Source organism: Panthera pardus, unplaced genomic scaffold, assembly GCF_024362965.1.
Source record: "Panthera pardus isolate Hobbes unplaced genomic scaffold, ASM2436296v1 HiC_scaffold_8, whole genome shotgun sequence".
NCBI classification, from domain to species: Eukaryota; Metazoa; Chordata; class Mammalia; order Carnivora; family Felidae; genus Panthera; species Panthera pardus.
The window spans coordinates 129,821,955-129,835,979 of NW_026527013.1; the positions used below are offsets into that span (position 1 = coordinate 129,821,955).

Sequence of the window (14,025 nt, forward strand, 5' to 3'; positions counted from 1 at the left end):
TTCACTTTCCTCTTCTACAAAGAGGTAGAATAAGAACGCAGGGCATGTTAGCATACCATCACCCACCCCAGGATTAGTTTGGCAGGTTTTTTTTTAATTAAACTGAGGGGTACCTGGGTGGCTCAGTTGGTTGAGCATCTGACTTTGGCTCAGGTCATGAGCTCACAGTTCGTGGGTTCATGCCCCACATCAGACACTGCTGTCAGTCTGTCAGCACAGAGCCTACTTCAGATCCTTTGTCCCCCTCTCTCTGCCCCTTCCACACTCGCACTCACCCCAAAATAAATAAACATTAAAAAAAATTAAGCTGAAATGTACCATACAACTTAGCAATTCCATTCCTAGGTACCTAGGAAATGTCCAGAAAAGGCATAAGTAAAAGTAAGAATTAACTTCAAATAGACATGAGGGATCACTGTAGGGAAACGAAAATGTTCTAAAAGGTGATGATAATACAACTCCATGAATTTATTAAAAATTGCTAAATCACTCACCATGGATAAATTCAATGGTATATAAATTATACCTCAATAAAACTGTGTTTTCTGGTTTTTGTTTTTTTTGTTTTTTTTTTTTTGTTTTTTTAAGTAGAGAGGGGCACCCGAGTGGCTCATTCAGTTGAACATCCGACTTCAGCTCTGTTCATGATCTCACGGTTCATGAGTTCAAGCCCCGCATAGGGCTCTCTGCTGTCAGCATGGAGCCCACTTTGGAGCCTCTGTTCCCTTCTCTCTCTGCCTCTCCCCAGCTTGTTCTCTCCCTCTCTCTCTCCCTTTCTCTCTCTCTCTCTCTAATAAATAAATGAAAACTTAAAAAAAAAAAAGTAAACAGAATAGTATAATGAACTACCTACCATGTTACCCATTATCTAGGGTCTACTATTACAAACTCACAGCCAATCTTGTTTCATCTATAACACCACTCCACTCTTCCTCTTCCCATACTACTATAAGTAAATCTCAGCTATTACACATTTCATTGAAAATTTTGTGTGGTGCATACTATAGATTTTTTAACCTTAAAAATATATTAATTAAAGCACAAGTGATAAAAAAAAAATTTGGCCATTTTAAATAATCTTATGGTGTTTTCTCATATTTTCAGTTTTGTCTTTTATTTGTTTAAACATACCACATTTAGCAGCTGACAGTTCTATTACCTAGTCTTTAAGATCTGATTCTGCTAAAAGTTGTTACAGACTCTCACTTGTGATAGTGCTCATTTCCTTGTGTGATATTTTTACTGTGAGATCATGTTCATCAAACTTTGTATGTGCCCAGAAGGATTGGGGATGGCTTTCACCAGGTGCCTGAGGATGCACTAAACCCAAGTACAAAGTGAATTAAAATCTCAATTGAGAGTATTTCATTTGCAGTGAAGGTGAATTCAAACCTCAGTTCCAATTAAGCTTTTCTCTGCTGCTCAGAGACTACAACATTTTTCTTGCAGAACAGATTTGGGTTTTAGTGTATCTATTCCCTAAAAATGTGTCTCCTCCATGATCCTGAATTTATTCAGAATTTCTGTTCCACCTCCCTACCCTGTAAGAGCTCAGGGCCTTGTCTTCTGATCCCCATGCGGCTATTAAAACAAAAAAACTCTGAGTTACCAGGATATGACAAATGTCCATAGGACGTCTGCTATCTTCAATGCATACTTAGTACTCTGGAAATGTATTCCCCCTTATTTGTGGTCTCAGATCATTTCTCTTACCTCCCTTCAAGGTCACTATACATTTTTAAAAAGATTTTTAATGTTTTATTTATAATTTTTATGAGTTTTATATTGGGAATATTTTCTAGATATCTACTTCGCTGTATTTCCAAAAAGTGAAATCTAATTCCTTCTTTTAAGAAGTCTAATTACAAAGTTTATAATCTTCAGTTTAGAATCAGGCATTTTCCATCAACCTGAGTTTTAAAGTTTGAAATCTTTCAGCTCCCACCAAAACATAAAATTTCTATCTTTGTTTAAATTCCAAATGTACTACAAAACCATCCCAAAATTAAATAACTTACCAATTACACCACTACATAAACAAAAGTAAAATGGAAGAAAATATCTCTGTGAGCAGTATTAGAGGGAGGCTATACAACATAGTAATAAAGCACAACTTTTATTAGTTATTATTAGTAAAATGGCCAGAGTTAATTGAAACCAGTTGTGAAACTTGATGGCTGTGTGCTTAGGTAAATTATCTCAAATGGTTGCTCTCAGTTTTTTAATGTACAGTTTAGAACTTAAGTCAATATCCCATAATGTATCAAGAGTTCTACCCGTAGGAATCTGAATAAAGTATTAAATTTAAAATTACATAAAAGAAAAGCATTAATATTCCAATCAGCAATGATCATAACTCAAAAGAATATACAAAAGTCTCATTAAATGGGTCAATAACAATGATTTTATGTATGTATACATATGCATACATATGTGTGTGTTCACATAAAAACATAAATACATATGTTTTAGAGAGAGAAAGATAGGGAAAGAAGGAAAGGGAGTGAGAGAAGGAGAGGGTGGGGAAAAGGAAGAGAATAAAATAAATGTAGCAAAATATAGAAAACTGATGAATCTGAGTACAGAACCCATGGGAGTTCTCTGTACTACTCTTAAAACTTTTAAGTCTAAAATTACTTCAACATTTAAAAAAAAAGTGTTATGAAGTCAGTGTTCAAATAACAGATATATAACCCTGGCTACATAAAACAGAAGCATCCTGTTCTTCTATCATGGGAAGTGAAGAAAATCCATGAAGGGACGTTATAAAGTTATCACTCACCAACTGTTTCAGTATCACATATGTTTGTTGCTATAAATACAAACTGATCTATTTGAATTCTCTACTAATGACAGGTTGCAGAACTACATAAAAATGTATAACATCCTAAGGGGTAAACACTTCAGGTGAGATTTTTTAAGCCAAAGGTAATTTGGGAAGAAAGCTCACAGGTAAGCTCCTGGCTTCCTCCAAAGTCAGCCTCAGACGACCAAGGGGAGTAAGAATGCAGAGCATTCAGCATTGCAGGAAATGTGTGCCGGATGGTTCCCAGCATCTTCAAAGTGCAAATTCAGCAGGTAACATAAAACTCCTTAACTCTACATTAAATTCTGGCGCATACATCACAATATATCTCTTTCCTTAAGAGTCTGTTTTTGTATCTAGCTTCCAGAATGTCAAAATAATAGTTACAACCAATGATAATTGTTGAATATTAATTGCACCATAGGTTTAAAATTTTTTTTAATAAAATAAAATAAATAAATGTGGCAAAGACAGAAAGAATGTGAGCCTCTTTGCTTGCTTTCTTGACAGAACTTTTAATTTTAAACTCAGCAGGAAACAAGATAATAACTGCAAAAGCCAAGAACGAGTCCAAGAAGTTTATTACAAACCAGTTTCTTCAGGATCATTTGCAGGTAGCTGAAAGTCAAGACAATTTTGAACCAAAGAATGTATGTTATCGATTAATAAATAGCTCAATGTTGATTAAACTCTACTTTCCATCCCATTCTTTGATTTTCTAATACATTCTGCATAAATCTTTCTCTGAAATCTGAGCTCAAGACATAGAATTGTGGAGTAATGTTTTCAAGTATTTTCCCCTCTGGCTATGCCACCTGGAAAGAAGACGGTTCACTATAGAAACATTCTGTAGCAATTCCAACAAAAACAGGACAATGATACCTACAATTCTTTCTTTCGCTTACTTCTTAAAGTTGTAAATCTTAATTTTAAATGTAGAAGGCATACACCTTTTATAAGAACGAGTGACCCTGCTGCAGGCATTCTCACGCAAATAAAATCTAAAACTTTGGTGTGAGGTCATTAAACTATTCCTAGGGCACCTTTTTTGACTCTAAAAGCCTCAGTAAGGGATTGAACTTCTAATTTGAATAATTGCATTCCACCAACATAAATTCCCTCTGTAGTTTCAACTGTATGCAGTATCAGTCCTCATTTCCTGAGTTAAATTAATGTTGAGTAATGTGGTGCTTCTTAAAAAAAAAAAAAAAAGTGCATCCACTTTCATAGTAACCTTTCAGCAACCAGGAGAAGTGATTCATGTGCACTAGAGGGGAATAGGTCAGTATGAATAATTTCTGCCAGCATTCCCTGTGTGCAGAGCACTGCAAAAGGTATATCTCAGCCAATAAAATGGATATACTTATACAACTTTATTTAAAAAATCAAATGCTTCATAAACTGTATCCTATTTTCCACTGAGTTATGTCATTATATCATTAAAAACTTTATTTTCATTTATGACTTACCTTCAGCTAAGCTGTGAGTCCTCACGTTTGATCACCTCTATCCTTCTAGTCAGACACCTAATAAATTGTAAATTAATATTGGAAAACCTAACCTACTCAGTAGTGTTTAAAAAGTAAAGATTCTTGTAAGAGGAAATCCTATTGAATCTCAAGCCTCTCTTATTAAATCCCAAGTGAACAGAATTCTTAAAACCCATTTAAAAAAACAGCTTTTATGCAAAATTTGTTACTCAAGGTGAATTTCCAGTGTTGCTATAACAGTGTTTATTTAATAAGACTAGTATTATATATCTCTTTAATGATATTCGATCTTTCAATCCTTGGATTTTCTTAAATAACATGTCTACAAGTTGCAGAGTGACCTTTAACAAAAGCCACTCTAAAGTGATGGTCCTATCAGCCCCAGGTGATTTTCAACCTAAAGATATCAAAAATGGATCAATCCATTCCCAGAATTCAGTGACTCAAAATTTCAATATATTCTAATTTTGTCAGTCTTGGATTTCAAAAAGACTAAGATCATTCTAGGCAGACCCCTAGGTAAAAAAGCAACTTTTTAGGTGATGTCTGAAGTCAACCAGGTATCCCTAGAGTCATAGGGGGTATGGTAGATACACTTACTTCTTCACTATTTTTCCTTCCCTCATCACTTTGCCATGACCCCCCAATTTCACTGACTTTCGGTTTTGACATGTGACTTACTTTGACCAATGGAATGTAAACAGAAGAGTAGAAGTTCTGATCTGAGGCTTTAAGAGGTTCCGAGTATTTCCACTCACCCTCTGATATCTTGCTATCTATCGCCCATGAGAAGAACCTATCTCAAGTAGCCATGGCTCCTTCAGTGTAGGTCCCACAATGAAAGCTACATGAAGCAGACTGAACCAAACCCATAATCTAGACTGACTACAGTCAACCTACTGGCCCATGAGCAAGAAATAAATATCTGAATGTAAGCAACTGAACACTTAAGGTAGTTTATTGTCATAGTAATAGTACAGTGGCCAACAATAAAGGGATTCAAGGTATCATTTGCTGGTACCACTCTGTTCTGAATTAAAATTTCCAAGGTCCATTTTCCAAAATAGTACACTAAACCAAAAGAGTTTTCATTTCTGGATGTACTAGATACTGGCCAAATATGTCTTACAGCTTGCTATCTTCTTGTCTGAAAATATATCCATTATTCAGGATTAATAACCCTGAACCTCTTCTACAAAAGTAAAAGTACACTGAAGACAGAATCTGTACTGATTTGCCACCCCACTATAGCACCTAAAATAGTGTTTCTCACACTTCCTAGCCATTTGATAAATGACTCCCTATTCCAACTCAAAGTGACCACTGCTTTTCATTACTGTCCATATCTCAAATGACCTCCTGAGTCACAAAATGATTCATATATTTGAAATAACAGAAATGACTAGATACGATCTTTCCACCTGAATGCACAGATATTCTAAAGCACAACACAATGAATGGTGCTCAAGACTGATAACTGACACCAACACAAATTCCTTCAAAATGGCAAAGGTTCCTTCAGTGAATACTGAAATACAGAATGGATGGCTAAATGACATATCTCATGGTGCTACACACAAACATGTCACAGAAATGTGTCAGGATTCAACGGTACAATTCCAAGGCAGGTCTCACAAAGGGGCCTATCAACCCCTTCCGGGGAATACATTTCTGTCTTGAGTCTCCTTATTACTCGTCATCTATGCCACTCTGTTCATTGTCTCCCGTTCATTGTGCCAGCTGTCTCATTTTCTCCATCGTCATCTGTTACCCAACCGATCTAAGTTATTTTCTTTCCTCTTCTTCTCTACAGTTCTTTTCTTTCTTGCCTCTTGCTTTTACTACCTTCCTCTCATGCTTCTCAGGCTGGTATAAGAAGACATCACCACACATCCAGAGAATTCCCTTCCTTCACAAAAAATCAGCCAACTGCCAAACACCAGATATAATTTTCAGGACTCAGAGTCAATAAAAGCAGGTGTAGTCCCTGTGGGATGCTCAGGGACTTCCAGAGATGCCCACAGACCCTGCCAGCTATTTTAGTACTTGTGTCATTAGAGAAAAGTGAAGACAAGAATTTTTTCAAATTTTTTGTCAAAAATTCTGCTGAATCCCATGCTGTAAACATGTTCAGTTCATCAAAGCTGTACAGTAGCAAAGATGTCTTCAAAAATGCTTAATTAATTAATCACTATATCCCATTACTAGAATTTCTGCTCCTAAATAATTTTAATTATGAGTTAGTACTATCTACTAAGATGATAAATAAATTATTTATTATACTTAGAAGTAGTCTAAAATTACTAAAATACAGACCCAACTGTAATAAACATACATCTTTATTCTCTTCCAAAATTATCCTTTCCTCTTTTATTGTAAAAATAGTACACCCTCTCTTCTGAGTAATGTCACCACTACCTTACCCTGAAAGCTGAAAGCCTGTGGAACAATGTGCTTCAAATACATACTGTCATTTTCTTACTCAGCTTAGCCACAGGTTAGGGGGTGTAGCTGTCTGAAGCAGAGCCAATCATGGCACCTTAACCCACTGGACAAAGGTGACCTATATTTGTATAGATAAGAGCATGTGACCAAAACCGAATAAATTACAGTCCTTTCCCAAGAGTTTTCAAAGTGACATTAAGGCAGGAGGAGAAATCACTCTCAGGTGGTGATGAAATCAGGCATCTTAAGGCATGAGAGCTGCCAGCAGCCATGTGCCGTGCATTGTGAAGAAAGCCGGTCTGAGAGAACAAAGCCAAGATGTAGACAGAAGCAGACGGTAGAAACAGAGAAGGCGGAGCACCCTGCCGCATTCAAATCCCTGGTTCCAGTTGTCCCTGACGATTGCCACACTTCTGCCTTCCTCCTGGGTACATAATAAGCCTTCCAATAAATTCTCCTGGATATCCAACTCAATTCAAGCTGTTTTCCTGTCATCAACAGCCAAGGAAATTCTACATAACATACCAAACAAACTACAAGGTAACAAATCTGACTTCTTGGGAATAGGGTAGGGAGCACTATAAGAAATGTATCTGCAGCAAACTTAGTATCAGTCAATAGACTGGCATTTAAGAATGACACTATTTAACACTTTCTTCACTGCCTTCATAACTGATAAACCTTGTCTTTTCCTAATACAGTCAATTTCTTGTATTTTTTTTTTTATTGAATGTCCTCAGCACAAGCCATGAGCATAGATGTGCAGTGGATATATTCTGGGCTAAAACACGAAGATTAGGATACTATGGTTGCCATATGATCCTCTGGAATATAATTAGATCCAAGGTAAGAAGGCTTTGTGTTCTGGAAAAATCTATTTCAAGATAGTAATGGTTGTATGACAAAACAATGACTACCAGAACTCAGGACAAGATCTGATTTTCAATACAATAATTACATTTAAAAAAGCAAACTCTAACTCCTCAAAGCTGATACCTATGTCCTTAACTAGTTTTCACTAAAACAAAAAGAAAAAAATAAAATAAGTATAATGTTAAGCTCTTAGAAGCTAATATATTCATTTTACTTGTTTTACATAGCTATTTAGCACAATGCATGAACTTGATAGATGCTCATAACAGAAGAAAACAAATCATATTACAAAATGTAAATTCTTCTTAATTACATAAACTTGCTTACACAATTAGGTTCTAGACATCAACTTTAGAACAACAAAGTCTTCTCTAAGTTATTCCAGAAGACTATTTGCCTATAACTTTTGGAAATCTCCACTGAAAAATTCTTTCCATGTAAACTGCATTTAATCTTTTTAATCAGGAACATGCTTAAAAAACACACCCAGAATATCTGGGACCAGTACTCTAGATTTTTCTATCTACTAAAGTGTATGTATGTATGTACATATATATATATATATATATATATATATATATATACACACACACACACACACACACATACATACATACACACACACGTATATATGCATACACATATTTATTTATATATGCACACTTGTGTATGTGTATATATATAATGTGTACATATTTTATATTTATATACATATTTAGGGGGTGTGTGTATACATATATACACACAACATGCACACTAACGTTGAGATATATAATAATTGTATATATACTACACACACATACACACACACACACACACACAGAGTAACTGAATTTGATTCAAACTCCATCCTGCAACTACACTAACAATCTGGTCTTAAAAGGATATTTAAGTGTGGATTCAAATATGGATAATAAAAATATCTTAAAATCCTAGGCCATATCCATAGGAAATGGTGTCATTTAATAAAACTTCTTTAGAATCTCTACTTACAATTCATAAAATAAAATAAAAACTTTAAAAAAACTATAGATACAGAAAACTAGTTGATAATTATTTCTATTCACCTCTCCTTTATTTATAAACCTTATAAGAGACCTTATAAAAAAATTAGTAAAGTTAAATTTCAGGTCAAGGCATTTTTAAAACTTTTTAGGTACCAGCATAGAAATAATATACAGAATTCCTGCTGCTGTACATGAGAAACCATGAAGCATGGGCTGTAAAGAATGAAGCCACATTCGTTTTTACCTGCATTGACGCTCCCTCCACTCTGGCCACACAGGCCACCCGATCCAGGAAAGTCACGGCCACAGGCACCGCTACAAAAAAGCCTTTACAGAAAGCCTTGAAGTATCTTCTCACCCAGCCTTTTGACTGTGCCATACCTAAAAATGCAAAGAAAACAAGCATGAAATTAGCCTCAAAAATGGTAAAAAAAAAAAAAAGAAAAGAAAAAGAAAAAGAAAGAAAAGAAACAAAACCAGCATAAGAAAAATAAGAGTTAAGGAAAAGCAACCTCATCTCTTAATATATTTCATACCCATCCCTATTAGCTATGGAATAAATTTGACTTAAATCCCAAAGGCAAATACACTAACTCAGGTTAACTCTTTTTCTGTACTTGAAATCCACTTGGTGACTTCAGTGGAAATTTTCTCTTCACAAAGCAGTAAGTTAGAAAACAAATAAACATTCTAAAAAAGTAAATCCTTTCAGGTTGTTGACTATTATGGTGGAGCTGCTCCTTATACCCCTGACATCTGTTCTCTTCAACAGTCACAGAAGTTTTAATGGGACAAATGGATGCCCAGACTCCCTTGCAGCTAAGAGTGACCATGTGACTAGATCTGATGAATGGCATATGAAAAAACTGATAAACTTCCACACTGTGCCCTGAAAAGGAATATGCCCTCCCCTTCCTGTTTCTCTTTTTACAATACCATGATAACAAGGTGGTAGTAGGAGTAGGGGTAGCCATCTCAAGTTAAAGAGAGCAAAGCAACAAAATAGAAAGGTCTTAGGTCCCCAGCACCATGGAGGCACTGTAAGTGTGCTGCACTGCTTACATCTGAACTATTAAAAACCACTGCTATGAGTCTGTGTTATAGCAGCCAAACTGATCCTAAATAATATGACAATGAAATCTATGATAGATCAAGGGAAAGATTTAGGTACCATCATAGAAATAATATACAGAATTCCTGCTGCTGTACATGAGAAACCATGAAGCATGGGCTGTAAAGAACAAAGCCACATTCGTTTTTACCTGCATTGACGCTCCCTCCACTCTGGCCACACAGACCACCCAATCCAGGCAAGTCATGGCCACAGGCACTGCTACAAAAAAAAGCCTTTACAGAAAGTCTTGAAGTATCTTCTCACCCAGCCTTGTGAATTCACCCAGCATGTGAATTCAATACAGATAATTACCAACACTCACCCTGTATCCATTTGACTAATTTTCAGATTTTCCAGGGATAAGCAATTCCTTAACTGTCTCATGCAATAAAAAACAAAATAGTGAGAGATCAAGATATGCTACCCTACCAGACCAAATGGAGCCAAACATAGACCAACAGATGAGGAACCTTCATGGTTGGGAAAGATAAATGATGACTTTGTCCATGGTTCTTACTTAGACAAGCTACAAGGGCTACCCAATATTAAAGGAGGAGGAGAAAGGAGTGGTGAGCTAGATGTCTCAGGACCCCTCCTTCTTTGCAGTGTACGGCTGGATCAGAATAACTTTAAAGTTCCCTAACACAATCACAAGGCTTTGTTTAGCCTACAGCTCAGTTTGCTTCCAAGATGACCTGAGATTTCTTTCTGTCCTTCTGAGAGCAGGTTCAAAAGGATCCAGAAATGCAATTCAGACCAAGCATATACCAAAAAGGCATACACCAGGACAGTGTTAAATTCGGTCCAGGTACTCATATCTGAAGATTTTACCCAATAACCTATATAACTTACACTTGAAATGAGGAACACATGAAGAAAGGGTGTCACTGCCTATGTGACACCCAAGTTGTTGTAGTTAAGGGATCATTTCCAAATAGCTTCATCCAAAAGACTTCACCTCCAACTTTATTTTAAAGGAATTTTGCCTTTGAAGACACAAAAGAGGGTCACATGGTAATGAGGAATACATAGTCTTATGATCATGACAGAGCAAAAGAATTCTCCAGAATTATCAGTATAGGAAAATGACTTTCAAACTGTTTTGAAAGAACATACAATCTATACAGCAACTCAGTACCTGCGTACTCACTCACTCATACACACACACACAACTTACACATATACCCTCAAAATGCAGCAAATAAGAACTGAAAAGTTTCACAAAACAATTCTTATTCTTACTACGTAATAGGCTATCATTTTAGTCTGTTCTATTTCATTGAATGGAACAAGATAGATGCAGGGAGACCAAATTATGCTAGTGGTCCTGGGTAAGAGATGATGGTAGGCTGGGCCACAGTGGTCACGACAGACACGGAATTAGAGGCACATTGTGGGCTCAGTCAGTGGAGCATGTGACTTGATCTCGGGGTTGTGAGTTCCAGCCTCACACCGGGCATAGAGCTTACTTAAAATAATAATAGTAATAATCAGACTTAAGATACAGATTTTGGAGGTTAAAATGACAGGAGTAGAAATGGATGGGCAATGAGAGGGGAGGGGAGGGAAGAGAAGAAAGTGTCAAGAGGCAGTAGGGACCTATGAAAGCACTGTTATTTTGTTATCCCTGTGAATTGCACTCCAAAGTAGTAAAAACATGCTCATAATTCAACTTCTCAAACGTTTATTCGGTCCTACTAAGCACAAGGCCATAACTTAGGTGCTAAGGATACAGAGGCGGAAAAGCAGACATGATTCTTGCTCTCAAGGAGTCACAGTGTATCAGGGAAGATGCCCCTAAACAAATATTTTAAATGGAAATAAGCATTGAAAAAGGCCATGCCCTGGAGCATGGGAATATGGAGCAAGGAAGTCCCTCCATCAGCAAATGATCAGCAAAGGTCTCGCAAAGGAAACAGCATTTGAGGTGAGACCTGGGCATTTCAAGCACATGGGGTAGCATGTGTGAAGGTGTAGGAGCAAAGTAAAATATAGCTGTTTAAGAAACTAAATGAAGTTCATTTTGGATAAAGTATGTGTACAATTTATTTCCTGTTTTAATTTTCACTTTAGTAAACATTTAGTTATTGTCTGCTAAACACCAATGCTAAGTGTAGAGAATATAAAGATGGCTGGGCATACAATATAATATCATTTAAAAACTCTCACAAACATACTTTATATTTTCTATGTAAATTTGTATCTGCATATAAAAGTATTTAAACTAGAATATTTTTTTCTTTTTTTATTTTTTATTTTTAATTTTTTTTAACGTTTATTTTTTTATTTTTGAGACAGAGAGAGACAGAGCATGAACAGGGGAGGGGCAGAGAGAGAGGGAGACACAGAATCTGACACAGGCTCCAGGCTCTGAGCTGTCAGCACAGAGCCTGACGCGGGGCTCGAACTCACGGACCGCGAGATCGTGACCTGAGCCGAAGTCGGACGCTTAACCGACTGAGCCAGCCAGGCGCCCCTAAACTAGAATATTATTTGCATCATTGTGTTCATTGTTTAATAACCACCCATATGTCACATGTATAATTAGTAAACTATAGAGAGAAATGGAAAAAGGAGGTTTATCAAAATGCTAAGCGGTTCATTCTAGATGCTGGAAATGTAGATGATAACTATTTTCTTCTTTGAACTTTCACTGGTTTCTAACATTTAAAAAATAAAGATGGTGCTATGAAGTCACTTTAGTACATAGATAGTATGGGATGATGCCAGTCCTCATCTATTTCCCATCCTGATAAATAACCCACCCTTTCTCAGTCCACTCTCTATGCTGCCCTAAGGAGAATAAAAACACCAAGTAAGATTCTTCCTATTTAGGCAGCAATCAACATATTTAACTGACTGCAGCTCTTTTATGTAGCCAAAACAGGCTATACTGAAATATTGCATGCTTGGGAAAACTTCTTGAGAGTTTGAAAAGCCTTAGACAGTCTTACCTTCCTACTCACCCAGAGTAAGCACTAGGTTCAAACAAGAAAAAAAAATGCTGACAATCCATATTACAAACAACTTGACTCCTTGACTATTTTAAGTAATTAACAAACTGGACTTAAACACATAAGCTTATGCTTGCTTAAATATAAAGCAAAAATATACTTTAACGATCAGGTTAAATAGGCTTGAGGATTTAGACTCAAAAAAAGAAAAAAGAAAAAAGAAAAAAAGAAAAGGATAGGACAAATGTAGATAGAAAAGCACACTCCTATACATCTGTGGCTCTTAGAATTAAAAAAGCAAACATATGACAGAATGAAAATATAAGTGTTCTCTTTATGGTTCCTTGTGTCCTGCATGCATGGAACTTCACTATATGACCAGGGATACGTGCAGAATAGAGACTGGGAAAACTTTCAAATCCGATGATCTCACAGTTACCCCAGTGATAGGGTAACCTGCATGCTTATAATGTAAATTAAGGGGGAGGGGGGAGGAAACATCAATTGTGTCAGAATTGGAGCCCCAGAATTTTGAGCCTCCCCTTCTTTTCCAATATCACTCTCCCATAAACTGCTACTCTGTCTGGTCACTGTGGCAGCCAGGAAGGAATATGGTAATTAGGGTCTGGGGCCTTGAGGTGACCTATCACCAGCTGTATGCCTCACCAACTCACTTTCAGGCCTCAGTTTCCTCATCTGTAAAAAGAAAGAGGCTAGATTCAATTTCTAAGGTCCTTTCTATGCCCAACACTCATGTTTCTATAAGTTGTTCAATTGTTTCTCTGGGATTTCAGCAAATACTAAAATAAAATTGTAAAAAGTCACTCAGGTTATTGCTCTAAACATGTGAGACTCTAAACGTTAAAAAGAAAAAAAGGCTTTGCTTTTATTAAACAACTGGTTACAAAAGGAAACAAAGAAGCTGGAACAAGTGCCAATCACGTCAAAGAACATTTCATTATAGGTAAAGAACCAGAAGCCACTGCTCTTCCACTTCTTGTGTTCACAATTCCACTGCCGACCATCTCCTGCACCACAAAGTCAAGCCCAGAAGTTTTCTACGGAGAGACTCTCAAGGAGCATGTGGGAAGAGTGCCAATCTGAAGGTGTGCAGATTCTGCTCAAGCCCAGGGGGGGGAAAAAAACCTACCTTGTAAACAAGTTGTCCCTGTTTTCAGAGGCTCAAAAGAAAAGTCTCAGTACAGTCCTATCCTACCTCAATTGGAAGGGCACCTGTACCACATAAAAATCAAACACTTTTAAAAGCTTCTATCACAGGGGTGTCTGGGTGGCTCAGTCAGTTAAGCATCCGACTTCAGCTCAGGTCATGATCTCA

The 14,025-nt window shown here is 36.7% G+C and overlaps 1 protein-coding gene across 10 annotated transcripts in view; it reads right to left on the reverse strand.

Annotated features, from left to right (window-relative positions):
- Window positions 1-14,025, reverse strand: part of IMMP2L (inner mitochondrial membrane peptidase subunit 2) — an 882,864-nt gene that overhangs the window by 834,002 nt on the left and 34,837 nt on the right. For 9 of the 10 annotated variants that reach the window (XM_019418102.2, XM_053898369.1, XM_019418100.2 and 6 more), the window contains one exon: window positions 8,866-9,002. In XM_019418102.2, coding sequence (XP_019273647.1) covers window positions 8,866-9,000 — 135 coding nt within the window. In that variant the 5' untranslated portion in view covers window positions 9,001-9,002. Of the gene's footprint in view, window positions 1-8,865; window positions 9,003-10,587; window positions 10,704-14,025 lie in introns of those variants that run through there. The other variant, XM_019418104.2, reaches the window with a different exon arrangement.